The 19213-nt window shown below is 44.7% G+C and overlaps 1 protein-coding gene across 8 annotated transcripts in view; it reads right to left on the bottom strand.

The window, feature by feature from the left end:
- mast2 (microtubule associated serine/threonine kinase 2) overlaps positions 1 to 19213 on the bottom strand; it is a 197673-nt gene that overhangs the window by 70345 nt on the left and 108115 nt on the right. For 7 of the 8 annotated variants that reach the window (XM_079506003.1, XM_079506005.1, XM_079506001.1 and 4 more), the window contains one exon: positions 13746 to 13777. In XM_079506003.1, the coding sequence (XP_079362129.1) occupies positions 13746 to 13777 (32 nt within the window). The remainder of the gene's footprint in view (positions 1 to 13745; positions 13778 to 19213) is intronic. The other variant, XM_079505999.1, reaches the window with a different exon arrangement.

Genomic DNA, 19213 nt, shown 5'->3' on the forward strand with positions numbered 1-19213 from the left:
GAAATAGTCACTCCCATGACTGCCTGTGATGTCTGGGTCTGTCGTTGGCATTTCCTTGTTTGTGCATTCGAATAAAAAGCATTAGAGCAGCTAATTAGATTGCGTGGAACATTTGGGACCGGGCTGGCATTGCAACTGGTATGTGAAGCTCTGAAGCCACAGACTATGTCCCTGCTACATAAAACAGAGTGGTTGTAGGTTGCTCAGTGGGAAACACTGTAGATTTTGCTAGTATGCAGTTACTACACATGTCCACCTGAAACAACAGATCTCGGCTGTGAGAAAGTGTTAACAACATATATAAAGGCACATTTTTTTAAATGTCATTATGTAGCATCATGTGACATGTCAAACTAGGGGGTTTTCATGATTCTGAATCCATTCCAAGCATTAGTTTTGCACGAAAAACATTCCTTGGGCTAAATTCGGCCATAGCCACTTGACGGCTGTATGGCTGTTTTAAGCCCAATGGGTTTTAAAAATGTATATATATTCAAAGATTTACACAATTAAAAATAAATAGCAGTTCTACAAGCTCGCAGCGTGGCTCGAAGTGACACGATGGAAGCTTGTATATCTGCTGTTTTTGAATAGCTAACGTTAAAATCGACGTTTTCCCGGTTTGAATGGGTTAAAGCCGGGATATTTCACTTTAACGCTATATCTCTACAGCTAGCTGTTAGCATAAACCCCAGTTCCCAATGCCAGCATACGCGTTCACTTTAAAAGCCACCTAGCGTCGACATCCGTATATATATACGGACTTGGGGGGGGGAATCGTTATTCGGTCATTTCATCGTCTACTCAGGCTTATGTGAACATCCCAGACAGTTTTTAATTTGCTTGATTCAATATTTAGATATTTGATATTAATTGTAGCTGCCACGCCCCCTTCCTATACAAACCCATTGTAACTTCAAACTTTTGGTTTTTCATTTACTGTTTATTTATTTTTAATATATTTATTTGGATCTTTAGTCTCATTCGGCCTCCTCTCAGGAGTCCGGAGTCCTTATTCTTATCCTTAAACATATATTAAAAATAAATGAAAACAGTAAATGAAAAACCACGGCCCCCTCACGTCTGTCCCTCTATCAGTCACCAGAAAAAAGGTTGGGTGTTTTCGATGAATCTATCATGGTTAAAATAGAGTTTGAAGTTACAATGGGTTCGTATAGGAAGGGGGGCGTGGCAGCTAAAATAAATATCAAATATCTATATACTGAATCAAGCAACTTAAAAACTGTCTGGGGTGTTCACATAAGCCTGAGTAGACGATGAAATGACCAAAAGGTTTTTTGAAAGTGAAAAATCCCTTTAAGTTCCATTTGAAAAGCAGAAGTGGCATTTCACCAATCAGTCGATACGTCCCAACTTCACCAGCTGACAGCTCATCCATCATTCATGAGGATCACGTCGTCACACCCAGGATGATAGATGGTGAAATAGGCTTCAGTGACATGACGCAAGGGCTGCCGTTTTATTATTACTTTTATATAGTGATCCAATACTTTCCTTCCAAAGCTGCTACACCATTTTATGGGGGATCTGTCTGTACTTTACCTTGCATCAGCGATATAAATCAGACTATGGTCTTTTGATGTTTTGTTTTTGGTAGTTTTTGGTGTCTATAACTCGTGAAAGATTATACATGCCTCTGTAGGCAAGTACTGTACACAAGATCCAGGGATTAAAGCAAAAACAATGTCACAACTGAAAATTAGCACAATTAGCAGTAGCACAACTATTGTCTCTCTGTTCTACATTCTGTCAACCAGTTACAGAAAACCTTTAATGGTTCTGAACTTGTATTCTATTTCTAGTTGACCAATTCAAATACCCTTAGCCAAGAGACAGACATACTGGAGCACCCGCTGGCCTAGCGGTCAAGGTGCATGGCACAAACTGTAGGCTCTGACCTGACAGTGCGTCACGTGTTCGAGTCCTTTTCATGACGACCTTTGCTGCTTCCCTTCTCTATCCCCCTCTTTCCTGTCCGTCTTCACTGTAACTATCAATAAAGGCACAAAAGTTAAAAAAAAGGAAAAAAAAAGTAGAAAAAAAAAAAAGAAAAGAGAGACATGCTGGCCTCTATGGATTCCAGATCAGACCTGGCGACTGAGAACTTTAAGCCATGTAAGAGCCTTTCCAGGTCCTCAACGTCTGTACAATATATACAGTAAAGACAGGCGGTGCCTTCCAGTACACAGACAGCTCATCACAGACGGGTTGTACTATCCTACCAGCTGCCTACTGTATCAGGTGGGCCTCATTCTCTGATGAGCGGCCTACACCTTTCCCCATGCTCTCTCAACAGCGTGCAGTGCTAACATGAACTTGCTCAAGTAACGCTTGACAGCATTACCATGTTAACTCTGACTGCGTGCAGACATGGGAAAATGTAGCAGCAGCTAATGGAATTTAAAGCTTTTCAGGCCCCTGACTAACGCTGATGTGACACAGTAGATCTCCTGAAGGCAACGTTGTCCCCAGCCTTCAGTCAGGCTTCTGTAGTTATACCAAAAGCAAGTCACCAGTGTGCTGGGGATATGTGCTGGAATGGAGGGGCTTTAAGAGCATACAAAGTGGAATGAGACATGAAGGAAAGACCTTCAAGATGGAAACGCCACAGCAGGAAGTAATTTAAAAAGCTCAATAAGAGAAACGAGTTGACATGATTGGTTGAATTGATTGTTTAAAAGGACACAGAAAAAGGCATGCGTACAGGCCAGGCCACACAGGCCAAGACAAAATAATTAGTGTCATCTAACAACCCCAAAACGAGTACCTTGTCCTGGGAATAATATCAACAACACAAACACGTGCATGTGCAATGTGCATGCACAGGCACGCACCTTACGGTTTGCCATTGTATGATGGCCTTTCAGTTGTATGTGTTCCTTCCAGTAAAGGCCAAAGTCACAGTAGCTAAAAAGACAGCATTTCTACAAAATCATCACAATGCTTGCTGGGTTGCTTAACTACTCAATGGAAGATCAGTGAACTAAGTGAAGGGCGCGCGCACACGCGCACGCACACGCAGACACACACACACACACACACACACACACACACACACACACACACACACACACACAAACACACACACTCTTACCTCCAGATGAAGGGGTTGCCTCCCTGGCGGACCGGGGCGGAGAGAGGACCGTCGGATGAACAGAGGGAGGGAGAGGAGGAGAGAGAGTAGGAGGAGAGGAGGACCAAGGGGGGCTGGATGACGGAGGGATGAAAGGAGGTGGGAGACAGCAGGTGCTGAAGGAGGCTGCTGTTGCCGTGGCAACGCAGCTGAGTTGGCGACCAGATTCTGCCGAAAAGGATGGGATGAGGATGGGGAGGTGAAGGGAGGGAGGGGGGGTGTGAGAGAGGACCACTGAACCAGGGCAACTACAGGTGTATTTGCAAGGGTATGTCCGTGTGTGCGTGACTGTGTGTGTGTGTGTGTGTGTGTGTGTGTGTGTGTGTGTGTGTGTGTGTGCGTGCGCACACCTGTGCTGGTGACAAGGCAATAATGCAGTCTTGAAGTGACTAGAAGGTTTTGGGTAGTGAAACATGATTTCAACTACAACAGAGAAATGACATTTCTCAAGAGCAGACACGAGAGCAAGATTAATGAAGAGAGAGAGAGATGGAGAACACGAGGCACTGCATTATGGGCAGGTGTTTTGTGATACGGGCATAACTAAAAAGAAAAACAGAAATTCGAATCTTGAGAGAAGTCCTATTTAATTAATTTTCAACTCGCCTGTGTGTGTGTGTGTGTATGTGCGTGCGTGTGCGTGCGTGCATGTATGTGTGTGTCTGTCAGTCTGACTTCCAGCCTGCTAGGTGTTTACTCTGTGTGTCTGTGTCTCAGTCCCCTCACAGTAGGTGTTTACTCTGTGTCTGTGTCTAGGTGTTTACTCTGTGTGTCTGTGTCTCGGTCCCCTGGCAGTAGGTAGATAGCAGATATACCCTGGCTGCACAGTTAGTGCAGTTGGGCAGCCAAGTTGCATTGTGGGAGTTTTGGAGCGACCTCACAGAGCTAATCAGGTGTCCCACGGTGCAGAAGAAATGGGCCGATGGAGGAATAGATTAAAGCCAGGTGGAGGGAAGTGAGAGATGAGTGACAGATCCAGACAGTAAGCCTGGCTTCTGAATAAGTAAACAAACACATACAAGCCTAAAACTGACCACACTGAGTGCAGCCATTAAACAAATTAAATTGCTGTAGTAGTTTACTAGCTTCCTTGGCTGTCATCTCTAAAACACTCCATTTCACTGTTGGCAAGTGAAGACAGTCTGGCACCAGACTGTTAGACAAGGAAGGAAGTAGCAAGAGGCTACTGCAACTTCAAGTCATTGAATCTAATTAAAATCCCAGATGATTAGTCTATAATATTATTCATTTGTTGCTGGCTGATTGTACAGCTGCAGCCACACTGAAAACTGCTCAGTGCATTCCACTGCTCGCCGAAATCTAAGCTGTTTGCAATCTGTGCCACAATCTACAGTACCCCACTGTGTTCTGCGTTTTGCTTTCCATGGTGTTCCTGACTCAAGCCCAGGCCTATTCCTGTATGTTTGAAGATAGCACAGGATTGGCAGGGCAGACCAGAGTTCGTCAAGCTGGTTAGGGGTCCATACGGGGCTAATCTCTACATACCGGCTCCCCACTGAGAAGGACAAAATGGGTGACACCACCTGCTGCTGGGGGTCTTGGGCTGTGTGTGTGTGTATGTGTGTGTGTGTGTGTGTGTGTGTGTGTGTGTGTGTGTGTGTGTGTGTGTGTGTGTGTGTGTGAGACGTGTGTCTCTCTCTATTAACTTGCAGCCCATTGCAGATCAGGGAAAGAGATTATACTGTATATATTATGTCAACAGTATGTGTAATACAGAGTGGAGGGGAAAGACCAATGGCATGGTATTTCTAGCTTGCTGAGCTGATGAAGAACTTCCTTCTCGTCTTTCTCTCTGTGTCTGCGGTTTCCGCTGACCATGGTTTGTTTCTGTGACTGGGTTATGAGTCTGAGTGTGCGATGCATGATGTGCGTTGGTGAAAGATGAGCTTGACCTCTGCACTGGCCTCGTGATCCCTCTCTCTCTCCCTGCACAGATCACCTTATGCTTTATTGGCTGTTCACTTGAAAACAGCACTCAGTTTGCACTTAAATATATCGGACAGACAGACTGACTGACTGGCAGAGTGGCTTATACTAGCTGCATGCCTTGTAACTAAAACATACAGTAGAAGGCTTTAGGAAATGGGACAAAGGGCATAGTGTTGTGGGTGGTCTATGTGAATGAGAACATGTATGGCTAGTAGTAGTTAAACAATTCAATCAATTATTTAACCCATTTAGACCTGAGGCCGATTCTAAAAACGCCTCCTAAAACCTAACCTAAGGTTTTCTGAAAACTTTCAAATTCGTATTATTCTTCTTGTTTTTTAAATGATGTTGCTATCTGAGACACAGAGGGTGTAGCCGGCATTTAAGGTAAACAACCTATAGGTTACACCAGGTCTAAATGGGTTAAGGTAGATAGGTAGATAGAATAAATATGTTTTAATAAAATAATAGATTTTCTAAAATAGATAAAATAGCTGATCTACAAGCTCACGTTTTAACGATGCGATGAGCTTTTACGCAACACCATTGTACAACAAAGTACAAAATAGGTCTTACGTGGAAAATCAGACAAATCAATGTAGTCGATTAAAGTCCTTTTTTAAATTGCGTTACTATCAATAACCATTAATCAAAGTAGTAATCAACAGAATAATCACTTATAACATTATCAATAGTTAAAGCCCAATGACAAGCAATGCCGTTCTCTCACTCTCTACGCATTGTGAGCTTGTAAATCTGCTATTTTCTGCTAAAGTTTTCCCCAAAATATGGATTCTCTGTGGTTAAAGTGGCTAACAAACAAATTCTCTCTCTCACACACAGAGTCCACACACTCTCTTACTGGAGTCGTAGATTAAGAGCCCCTGCTCTCTCTCTCCTTTGCTTCATGCTGTCTCCCAGGGCGTGCAGTGGGAGGGTAATCTTTACTGATCCGGTGGAATGTGCCGGCTCACCTGTCATCAAAGCCAGGCCGGCCAATGGGCCCGCTCAGCCTCTGGACAGTACCAAACATGCACAGATATGTCCACTAGCTAATAGTAGGGGTGAAACAGCAGAGGTGTGTCACTCATTTCAACTCAATGTGAGTATTGCTGAATTTTGATAAGTTACCCCAGGACCTGCTGTTAGCTAAACTCACTCACACGTTGCAATGTTAGGTATCTATCTAGGTTACAGTGTTCTCTCACTGACAAGCAGGGACTTGCTGAGTCACAAAAGAGAGTAGGAATGTCTCACCCTCACTGCCTGGAGAAAGCTCACACACACAGTCACACACACACACAGTCACACACAGTCACACACACACACACACACACACACACACACACACTTAGCTAAGGTATAACAACTAAGTGCATGAGTACGAACTCGTATTCCAACTGTCAAATTTCAACTCGAGTGCCAGTGTGCTCAGCGAAAATAAAACTGCAACCGTCCTGTTTTCGCTTTTAGCACTTCTGAATAATCCACCAGGAAAAGCTTCAAAGTTAAGAGGAAAACAGCTGCTACTGTAAAGGCTCATTTGCCCCGATTCCTCCTCTCAGTACTGAATAATAACTTGCCGTCTTCAGAGAAATGGTACACAAATGAATATTCCAACTGTTAAGCTCCAAGTAGTAGGACTCCCACAGAGTTCAACAAGTCAAAAAGTTCCTCAGTTCAGCAAGGTCCAAAATAAATCATAGCCATGCGTCCTTAGGAACACAGCTCTATCCCTGGGTTAAGTCACCCGAGTTTCTCCCCTTGCCTCCTGGAAATCTCAGTCAAATCAGCTCTGTCCACTGTCAACTGGTGTTGTGACTCGGCCTCTCCAATAGCCAGGAGGAGGAGAGAAGGAAGGAGGGAGGGAGGGAGAGGGAGAGGGGGAGGGAGAGACAGAGAGGGAGGGAGAGGAGATGCGGATAGTGAGCAAGCCTCCTGAGCCTTGCTCTTGATAACTTCATACACAGGACTGTCAATGGCCAGCCTGACGTAATAGACAAACCTGTATCTTGTGCGTGCGTGCACACGCACACACAGAGTATCACAAGATCCTGTAAGAGGTTCAGCTGTCGTCTCTCTCTCAGTCCCCCACTATCCTTCATCCCCCCTCTATATCCTTCATCCCCCCTCTATTCTCTTTTCCAGGAAGGCTGCATGGGGACATCAGCAGCCCTCTGATCACAGCTGAGCTAAATGCAGTTCACATACCTGATAGCCAACTCACAGACAATGGAGTGGATCAGTGAGGGCACAGGGCGAGTTGGTAGCCTGGGTAGCATTACACATGACATATTCACACACACGCACGCACGCACGCACGCACGAACGAACAAGTTCTCTGATGAGCTTGAGTGATTACTGAGCTGACGCAGGACACAATAACTTCATTACACACCAACGTGGGTACGCTGTCCTCCATGCATGATAGACATTAGAAGGGAAACACTAACACTGTGGACACACACAGTGCATAAACTGTACATAATATTGATTTTGGAATGGTAAAACATTAAGAAAACACCTTCATACATGCACGCTCACTTACTGACACACACCAGCCCCACCCCATATGGCTCTGAGCTGATGAAGGCTCTTTGTCTTCAAAGGACTGGGAAGAGATATGGTAGAGATAGAAACAACTCTCTTTCAAGAGGTAGACTGTGGCTGCTGTCCAACTCTTTACTCGTGACATTTTGACAGTAATGCATAACAGACGAAGAGGGAATGTACAGAAAAAGATAAAGGCCATTTCAGACGTGGAGCGAGGGGCGCGAGGCCGCAGTGACGTGTCTGCTTATGAGAGGCGTGAAATAAAAGCTCACCATAATCCAGGTCTAGTCGACCGCGGGTGCGTGCACAAACGAGCACGTACGCGACAATGTCAACGCCCCTCAACTTCTCCACGCGTCCAAAATAAATCGCCCGCCTCTCATTGAAAATGAATTACCAAGGCACGTCAGTCACTCCCCATCTGAAAAGGCCTTAACTTTATTGCTGCCGCTAGGTGGCAGCATAAGCACACCTAAGGAATGCCACGCGTCCGCTCTAACTGTACGATCCTTGTTTCCTTTCCGGGTTATTCAGGGAGGTGGTGGCTTTTGTTATGAGCACACAGCATACAGCGCTTTGAAAATCATGTTATAATGGAGGCTCAATGGAGCTGGATTTAAAAATCCCATAGCTGGTGGGGACGGAGGCTCTCTATTGACCATTTGCAGACCGCGGCCATGTTTCCATCAGAGTTCGGAAGCACTCGTTTTCAGTAAAGCACTCGTTTTCAGTAAAGCAATGTCCTGCTGCCTCTTGCATTATGTACTAATTCAAAACAGGTGGTACACAGGGCAGTTGACTTTGAGTGATATCTAACGAGCATTTCCAAACTCCAGCACTTAAAAAAAATAATCACCAGCAAGGGCACAAAGTAGCTCATAACATGTCTACAGTGGATTTTTATGAAACAAACACTTTGAGGATAGAACCTTGCCATTAACTTATATGGTAAGATGGCCGCAGTCTGCATATGGAGAATACTAACCGGAGCAATGCTAAAAGGTAAATTTATTGACGGTCGCTGCTTTCATTTTCTTTTTACTTTTTTTTTTTTTGTAGCTTTCGCCTTTATTTTATATTTTTATGGAGGGACAGTAGGCTGACAGGAAATGGGGAGAGAGATGGGGGGGTGACATGCAGTAAAGGCCGTCAGGATCGGGAGTCGAACCCGCGGCACACTGCCAGACTGGATTACCAGCCAAGGTGCCTGGACCGCTGAGCCACGGCCCAGGCCGGTCGCTGCTTTCATATATGGAGTATACGGTTGTCTACGAACATACGCGTAGTTAGCACCAGTAGGTACCGATAGCCTAGCTACGTTTATAAACGTAGATAGCACCGAAAACGTTAAGAAAGAGAGTTAAACACAGAGAGGTAGAGAAAGACGGGGGAAAGATGAGTGGCTCTTTTTGACTACAAGAATACAGCGACATATGACACGTATTCTACACTTTTTGTTTACTTGTTTGTTTTGTTTGTTGTTTTTTTTAACAATAAGTACAAACATCTGCAAAGGGGTGAGAAGCGTAAACAGCTAAATTAAAAAGAACAACTTTGAAAAAACTGATAATGGGGATTGGGGACAGAAATGAACATGGTGGACAAAATGACCACCAAGGAAAGTAACATACAGTACATACCTCGCTTTCATGGCAGAAAAACAGAACTAAAGAAAGAGACACACAATCGGGCTGATATGTCGGCCATAATGCAACCGATATGTCTCCATTTCTAAATACTTACAACCTGCCGACAGTATTTCGGGCAACATATTTAAGTTCCGTTTGTGTTTGTTTATTCTTTATCTATAAAAAAAAAGTAATTATTTGTGACAATCTCTAAAATGGGATTGTCATCGGAGCTGTCGCACTTCATTCTAAAGTTTCCATGATATGTAATAAGGTTCTGGGTTTACTCTTCAAAGATCCATAGGGGTTGTATTACAAATCGCCAGGCTGGTTAGAATGCATTCAGCTATGTTTGATAAGCCAGAGACGTGTTCCCAGGTGGACAGACACTCTCACCATGTACAGTATCAGGGTCGGTACATCTCCGGTACATACTGTTCAGATGTCTATCTAACCTACTGCATGTGTTACAGTGTCTTGTCATGGTCAACCTGGTGGACACTACAACTCTGTAATCCTAATGTGAGCCATCAGGAGTATGAGGTGGTCATCATTTTGATTTGTTTTTTGAGTCCCTCCAATGCCTGGCTTTTGAAATTATGTCATATGGCAGCCAAGTCTATTGACTTTTAATGTTTGTTTAAAGCACTTTTAACAAAAATCGAATGGCAGCCAGCTCTAAGGACTTTTAATGTTTGTTTAGGGCACTGACGCGACGACGTGAGCCAATATAAATATATAAATCGTGTGACTGATTGTCGTTTTATCCAATAACACTCTGCATTCATGTCTCGTATGCATGTCTCTCTCATGTAACGTATATTGTGGCAGTGAATCTGCAATGAATGAAAGTGACTTTTCCACATATGTGCAGGCTTATAAAAGTCAAAATGATGCTTAATTTCAACATTACCAGGCGCCCCTCACTCACACGAGTGTGATTGTTATTCTCAGCAAAGTGTGATTTCAAGTGAGCTTCCTTGCCCACAGAAAACCTACACACTAACGCACAAACATGCTCACACACACACACACACACACACACACACACACACACACACACACACACACACACACACACACACACACACACACACACACACACACACACACACACACACACACACACACACACACACACACACACACACACACACACACACACACACACACACACACACACACACACACACACACACACACACAAGCGCGCACACTGGTATAAATAGCTTTGCATCCCTCAAGTCAACAGTGGGATACTCAGCTGCTCTGGGACACGGACACACAAACAAACTGAAAGACCTTTCAACTTTGTCCTTTAGCCTTTAACCCTGTCAGCGAGCACTCTCAATACCATGACAAGGACTGGTGGTTGAGTTATGTATACACTGTACCCCTGCTGGCTGTGCCATTACAGTACTGTATGTATATAATGATACAATCTTGTTGGTCATCATACTAGGCGCCTACATCATTCATCCACGTTGCTGCCAGCTGTTGTGAATAAGCCCTTACGGAAGGCTCAGGGTTTATTCACCCATACATCCTGTAAAAAGATGTGACGGTGGTGATGAGTGTTCATCGTACAATAAGTCAAACAAATATATTTTGTACCCACATTGCTGTGTGTCCGTGTGTGTGTCCGTGTCCGTGTCCGTGTGTGTGTGTGTGTGTGTGTGTGTGTGTGTGTGTGTGTGTGTGTGTGTGTGCGCGCGCAGTCCCAGGCAGGTGCCAGTGTCACTCAAGCATGACCCAAGGTGAAATATCCATGGGCAGAGGTGACAAACTGGCAATGTGACATACTGTAGGCTACTACATTGGGTATAAGAGACCTTTAGGATCTGTGTTCTATCATGCATCTCCAACTGCGTTTTCGATATTAACTATGGTGGCCGTTGTGGCCTAAAGGTTAAAGGAGTGTGCTTGTTGGCGGAAGGTTCCCGGTTCAATTCTGCATATGGCAGGAAAAATCTGGGTGGGGAAATGAATGGCCGGCCAGCACGTGTGTGCACACACGCACACACACACAGAACTCCATTTGAACATCAATATGACATCATTTTTAGATTACGTGAGATTCTCTGGTGGAGATATGCACTCCACTGAACTGCACACGTATAACTTGCTACCCATAGCAACAGACTGCACAGGGAAGACACATCGATATTTGAGCCCTCTTTGTGGCTTCAGACATCTTCAGTGGTGTAATGGTGTAATGCCGGTGGTACGGCATTTTAACGAGGTCACGTTGTGTGCATGCGCACACAACACACACAACAGCCCACAGACAGTGAGAGTCAACTCTCTAAGGAAGATGCCAGCCACTCATTTCGGCCGCTTGTATTCGCGACATTATTCTTTCGGTCATGACCCACACTTCATGACCATAGGTGGTGAGAAAAGTTTCAAACGTAATTCCAGTCTACTTGCATTTGCATTGTTGAGTTTTTCGGTTAATTAGATTAATGAAAAGTACATGTTTTAGACACAAAGAGTTATTCAAGGGATGACTTCCGCACACCCGGTTCAGTTTTATAGCAGGTGCGTATAGGTCCTGGCAGTACAGCAAACGTTTTGAGGAAGGAGGAGAGACCCGCACACTGCCACTTGCTGGTTCAAGAACTTTATTTAAAGAGTCATATGCAACGTTTCGGCCTTTCGGCCTTCTTCAGGCATGAAGACACAAAGAGTTAAAATAATAAAACTTCTTTAGTAGTAGCGAAACTAAAAAGTTTGCTTTGGACTGAGCCGAATGTGAAGGTAAATAAAAGCCTGGGTACCGAGGCTAGCTTTGGACCAATCTGTTCTTCTTGTTGCGTGCAGACAGAACACCAGAGAAGGAGCCATACAACTGTGTTCCCCACGCTCAGGTAAACACAACAGGTAAACCTGTTGTTGTCATGCAAATGATTTGGGTACTTGACAAGTCGTGAATCTAGGGGGGGGTGCGGCCACGTAAACCTGTTATGCAAGTAACCGACGGATTTGGGTACTTGGTGCATCTTTAAATGTAAGGGGGACGCGTTCTAGCGTGTGCAGTGTGCACCGTACCGTTCCGTACCTGTGCATGCATGTTTTTGTGTTTGTTTTTTTCCTTTTTATACCTCGCCGTGGTACCTCTGACCCAGAGTCAGAAAACAGACGTATGGAGTCAATAGTCTCTGCACTAGTGACTCTGAGACTAGTGACTCCGACAGGTTGGTTGGGGCACCTGTTGTACAGCAGGGAGAGGAACTGTGTCAGATAATGTGTTCTTCTGCGAGTGCTACGCCCTTCCCGTGAATCTCCTCACTAGTGTCAGCTGAAAAGAAGTGGCTGGCGTGTATCAGAGGAGACATGGTTGTTTACAGTGTCTCTACACACTCCCACACGCACAACACGCTGTGAGCTTGTGGACCGGCGTGACAAGTGACAGGGACTACAAGTGAATGTAATGGGTGTGGCACCACCTGTGTGACAGTGACTACAGTACAAGCGAGTAATGTGATGAGTGTGACGACACAGCAACACACGGTGACTACAAATGAGTGTGGTGACATATGTGACGACACCAGCGTGACAGTGACAGGGAATGAGTACAAATGAGTGTGCTGACAGTGACTATAAATAAGTGTAGGATGAGTGGGGAAACAAGTGTGCTGGAAATCTGGGAAGTGGCAAGTCAAATCAGCTCAGCTTAAGCCATATTATATATATGTTTTCCTTTTACAGAAGGCTTTTGATTCATTTCACTTTTCACGATTACTGTATTGAATTGTTATTGAGTGGTGCAACCACCCTAAGGAACAGCATGTCCGTGTTAACCACCTATGTGACTATGAGTACCAGTAGGGGCAAAAGTGTGCCAGAAACAGAGAGAGAGAGATAGTGCTGCACTGTTGCCTGCTAATGAGAGAGAGAGGAGGGGGGGGTGGTGGCACACAGGTGTGCTTTTTTTTCTATTCACTTAACTCTTAATTACAATTTTAAAACGATAGTTAAATGTATTTATTTTGCACTCCATCTTAATGCTTTCAATGTTTCGTGCAAAGCCCTATTGTTGAAATGTGCTACACATTGCCCTTCGATCCCCCATCAGTCACCATCTCACTGAGTCCGCTGAATGTGTACACACAGTACAGACATCAGTCTCACTGTGGAGTCCGCTGAATGTGTACACACAGTACAGACATCAGTCTCACTGTGGAGTCCGCTGAATGTGTACACACAGTACAGACATCAGTCTCACTGTGGAGTCCGCTGAATGTGTACACAGTACAGATATCAGTCTCACTGTGGAGTCCGCTGAATGTGTACACACAGTACAGACATACAAACATGTAGACCTAGCAGCACGCATGGTTCATTGCAGCACTCCTTCCAAGGCCTCCGTTCCATTTCGAGATGGAAAACTACAGCCAGTACAGCTGGCGTCCCACATCATCATGAGATAAGGAGAGGGAGGAATGATGGGTACTTACAAACTGCCCCTCCTTGGAAGGCTCAGCTCCTTCTGAAATGAAAGAGAGAGAGAGAGAGAGAGAGAGAGAGAGAGAGAGAGAGAGAGAGAGAGAGAAAGGAGAGAGAGAGAGTGAGAGTTTAGTATCTGGAACATTGCATTTGCTTTGTCAGGATAATTAAACATTGATTCATATCAGTTCACATTGGCTCTGCGGCTCTGCCACACAGTTTAGCAATTCTGAACTCAGGGACTCTTTGAGTGCCATAAGAACATGATGTCCTGTCAAGGGGGGGACAAATGCTTGCAATGCCACACATGGCCAACAGATGTCACTGTGACACAATGTGTATGTATGTACAACTCTTGCACGTTCCCATTATGTCATACCAGTTCTGACAGTGAACTGTGGTTCAGCATGTGGGAGGAAAGTGTTATTTGGCATCCGATGGCGTGACGTGATGCATTAACAGGTAACACATGTCTAAACGCACACACGTGTAATTGTTTATCACGCTCACTACACAGGGAAGAGAGAGCTTACACACATGTAACAAATGTAACAAAATTGACCCTTCATTTATGGAATTTGTACACTCTCAGAATAATAGGTCTAGAGAGGCTAGACTGGTCTAAAGCACTTGCCAAATTACGTGTCATGTCTGGTCAACAATACTACACGTTTCCACAATGGTATTTACAATAGCCAATAAAACCCCTGCCTGGGAGGAGAAAACTGACAATATATATTGCACAGGGCCATAATGAAACACTCAGTTCAGTGGCGTTGTGTCTGTGCCTGGAGGCTGGCCAGCTGCAGGTTCCATTCAACCACAAGGGGGCAGAGCAGTCTCAGTATGACACGGCACTCTGTCCACAGGCAGAGTTCAAGCTTGGTTGATTAAAACCTGCTGTGGGAGTCACTGCACAGTATGGGTTGCCGTCATAATAACGCCAAATAAAATGGCAATAAAAGTCAAATAAGCCTGGGTGCATGGAGCTCAGTTTAGAGAAGAGAACCTCCTCCCCAACCATATTGAACACATGTGAAAGTGGAAAACAGACGAATGGCATAAACATCATGTCCACATAACAGAGGATAACTAACCTAATATTGAGACTGTCAGTAAGACAAAGATCACATTTGACCAACGTCAGTGGTGTGGTTATGATGCTGAGAATAAACATTGTAACCCTACCATCTGTGTGTGTGTGTCTGTGTGTGTGTGTGTGTGTGTGTGTGTGTGTGGTTAAGTGACATGGTGTGGTTAAGTGACATGGTGGTAACCATGGGGTACACACACGCCCACTGTTTGTTTTACATCACCATTACATCACCTAATCAACATGAGTTAGACTTTAATATATTAGCGCCGCTCACTTCACACAGGTGTGATTTTCTTCTATTAATTTGGTCATTAAGGTCCACAGAATGAGAGGTCTGCTCTGCTGGAAATATCACGAAAAAAATGTAGGGGGTTTTCATGATTCTGAATCCATTCCAAGCATTAGTTTTGCACGGAAAACACTCGTTTTTAGGCCAAGGACTGTTTTTCGTGCAAAACTAATGCTTGGAATGGATTCAGAACCATGTAATCCCCCTAGTTTGACAAGTCACATGCTACTTAAATTATGATGAAATTTTGCCTTATATTGGTTGTCTATGATATGGTATACAACTATACACAAATGTCCATAACTTTTTTTCGCGATATTTCCGGCAGAGCAGACTTCTCATTTTGTGGACCTTAATGAGTCAATAGGCAGTATGGCTGTGTCATCAGGAGTCAGATAGGCTCTCTCTCTCTCTCAACCGTCCATCTCAACATCTCTCAGTTTCATTTTCTCTTTAAAGATAAGCTAATGGACATAATGGAGTTTAGTTGGTACAGGGTGAGTGGCTTAAAGTGACTGTATTGGTTGCTATGGGCTCCAGCATAATGGTGTGAGTTTCAGTGTGTGTGCGTGCGGCCGTGCGTGCGTGCGTGCGTGCGTGCGTGCATGCGTGCGTGCGTGCGTTTAGTAACAGTCTTCAAGCTCTGGTCAATTGTCAGTCAGGACTCCTGCAACACATCTAGATGAATGTAATCAGACGGGAATAGGCAGACATGATTGATTTTGTGCATGTGTGTGTGTGTGTGTGTGTGTGTGTGTGTCTGTCACTCAGGCTAGACAGATAGCAGAGGAACAGTGATCCCATTAGCCCTATAAACCAGATGCTGCACAGTCAGGCCAGGAAATGAGTTGGGCCTGTATCAGAAAAGAAACCACCTCCACTGCTTCCTTTTTCTCTTCTACAAAGTCCCCTCCTTTTTTACACTCGTACAATAGCAGGAGTAGTGAGGAGGCAGAGAGAGAGAGAGAGAGAGAGAGAGAGAGAGAGAGAGAGAGAGAGAGAGAGAGAGAGAGAGAGAGAGAGAGACAGTGGTTTTAGTACATCCTTTATGCTCCTATCCATCCAGCCACAGAGCTCCTACATTAGCCCTGTAATGTGAAATGATGCTGCTGGCATCCCCCACTCCGCTACACTTTATTGCATTATGGGTTTTTTGCGTGTACATTTGTTGCAGCTGACCCCCCTCCCCTCTTTACCCCTCAGGGTGATGTACATCCCCCCCCCCCCCCCACACACACACAGCCCTGTGTTCCCGCGTCATATAAAAGCACAAAGTGAGCCCAGTGATGAAATTAGCCACAGTGACAGTTTGGATGGAGGACACAATGCACACACAGCCAAAGGCAATCTGCCCGATGGAGTACAGGCATCAATATTAGGCCTTATAACTAGCCAGAGAGACACAAACACACAGACGGAGAGGAGAGGAGGTCCTAATGTAATTAGAGAGATGGACAAAAAGAGAGAGCAAGAGAGAGAGAGAGAGAGAGAGAGAGAGAGAGAGAGAGAGAGAGAGAGAGAGAGAGAATTTGTAAATACATTGTTTTATTTTGATTGTCTCGTTCCACTTCGGCAATGTAAACGTACGTTTTCTCCTGCCAATAAAGCTCCTTTGAATTGAATTGAATTGAATTGAGAGAGAGAGCGAGAGAGAGCGAGAGAGAGAGAGAGCGAGAGAGAGGGAGAGCGAGAGAGAGACAGAGAGAGAGAGAGAGGAAAATGAGATGCAAGATAATCCCAGTCTAAACATGGGGGGGAAGCCAGAACGTGCCTTGTTATTGAACACTAGGTTTATCTACAGAATGTTGGGAGTTCAGAGCATGGGTGGTGTGTGTGTGTGTGTGTGTGTGTGTGTGTGTACTGGTGACTGCATATATAAACATGCATGCACATAAAGTTTTCCCTGTTGTTTTTTTGTGTGTTTTGACTTAGCCAGAGGAACGTAAGATTGAAATCCCAAATGGTAAATGTCTGTTATCAACTTAGCATATAAGGAAGAGTGAATTTAAATGAGAATGTGTGCGTGTGTGTTAGTGACAGTCCCACTGCCCCCCCTCCCCCCCCCCCCTAGCTAGCTGGTGGCTGTGTGCCATGTCCTCTGCGCCCACCATGGCCCTGGACCCCGCAACAATGCTGTGCCAGGGAAGTGACTGACAGGATAGGGAAAGGCAGTGCCAGCAAGCCAGGCACATGCAAAGTGATGTGACATGTTTGCGCATGCACGCACACACGCACATGATGAAGTATGAAGAATGGGCACACACTGACAGCTCCTGGGGAACACCAGACCAAGCTGACAGGAGATAAGATAGGACAGATGAGACAGACAGATCTAGACAAGAAGAGACACTACAGGAAAAGGGACTGTAGTGTGCAATGTGCACACACACACACACACACACACACACACACACACACACACACACACACACACACACACACACACACACACACACACACACACACACACACACACACACACACACACACACACACACACACACACACACACACACACACACACACACACACACACACACACACACACACACACACACACACACACACACACACACACACACACACACACCAAGAGCCAACTGAAGTAAACACATTTCAAAGACTGAGCCGTTCAGACTAAACTGCACAATTTCCATTTCCCCAAAGCGAGAGGCCATTAGACTTGAAGTAACATGAGAAGTAATGGATTGGTGAGTGCAAGTAGAATGGTAAGAGAAACAACGCCAGTGAGAAAGAGGAACTGTGTGTGTGTGTGTGTGTATGTGTATGTGTGTGTGTGTACGCACGTACGTGCGCGCGTGAATACATAGGTCTGCGTCTCTGCGTGCGCTGGTGTAATTGCTGAATGCAAGCGTAGTGTGCATACTCTGTGATATGTACCGCCCACGTCGGCACTATCGTAGCCATAGCATGTTTAAGCCCAGCTAAAAACATGCAATTAGCATGGCGTTGCATGCAACCCCTCGCTCCGGCAGAGCCAATTACAGCCGGAGATGAGGCGAGCGTATTATCTGTCTCCCTGAATACTGATGAGCACGCGTTCACAACAAAGACGGGTTATGCGGGTTATGAAACAACACAGACAGAACACCGACATGGAGGACAGACAGACAGGAAGAGTAGGTGGAGACGAGGTATATGAAACAGCTGGCACAGAATGTACTGTAATTACAGACCAGGGTAAACAAACTCACATTGTGACACAGAATTATACACATGCATAATTGATTAAGTGATAGATTTTCATGATAAATATATGTTTACGATGGGCAAATACTTAAAATGTTCAATTTAAAGTATGTTCTATGAGAATGAAAAAGTCAAAAGGGGATGCGTGTGTGCACGCACACACACACACAGCTGCAAGGATGTATAATCGACGCATCTCCTAATGAGGTCTATTGACCCTTTCAGCCTTGGGTTGGAAACCTGCGCTGAGAAATTGATTCCAACAATAACTCATTAGCTAGATGCAGAGTGTACATTTGGTTCTCAGAGAATGCATGGCAAAAAAACTTTTTTTTATCAGACGTTTTATTGAAGGAAAAGTTGATCGCCTCACAGAGAGAGAGAGAGAGAGAGAGAGAGAGAGAGAGAGAGAGAGAGAGAGAGAGAGAGAGAGAGAGAGAGAGAGAGAGAGAGAGAGAGAGAGAGAGAGCGAGTGTGTGTGAGTCTAAAATAACCCTTGAAAGAACTAACAGGACTTGTTCAGAATTCAACCTACAGTATAAGCAGGCAGTGAAAACGTACATTGTGCAAATATACATCAGATCAAGTGAATTACCATATATATATACCGTATATTATAATAGTTCTCTTAACACTTTGATTGCTGGAAGATCTCAACAGGCCTATTTGGATGTTGCTGCCATTTAACATTGCACAAAGGCCTTGTTCGGGGGCCCACAGTAAAATGTTCTCTTATAGCGAGAATCACACGCCTACATCAAAAGAAAGCTGAACTTGTCCACTTCAATTAAAAAAATACATTTTGATTTTACCATGTTCCATTCTGGAGATATTGACCTTTTTGCAACACCTGCATTTGCCTGGAAGTGGTTATCTTGAACAGC

The sequence above is a fragment of the Electrona antarctica genome (assembly GCF_951216825.1).
Source record: "Electrona antarctica genome assembly, chromosome: 7".
In the NCBI taxonomy this organism is placed as follows: Eukaryota; Metazoa; Chordata; class Actinopteri; order Myctophiformes; family Myctophidae; genus Electrona; species Electrona antarctica.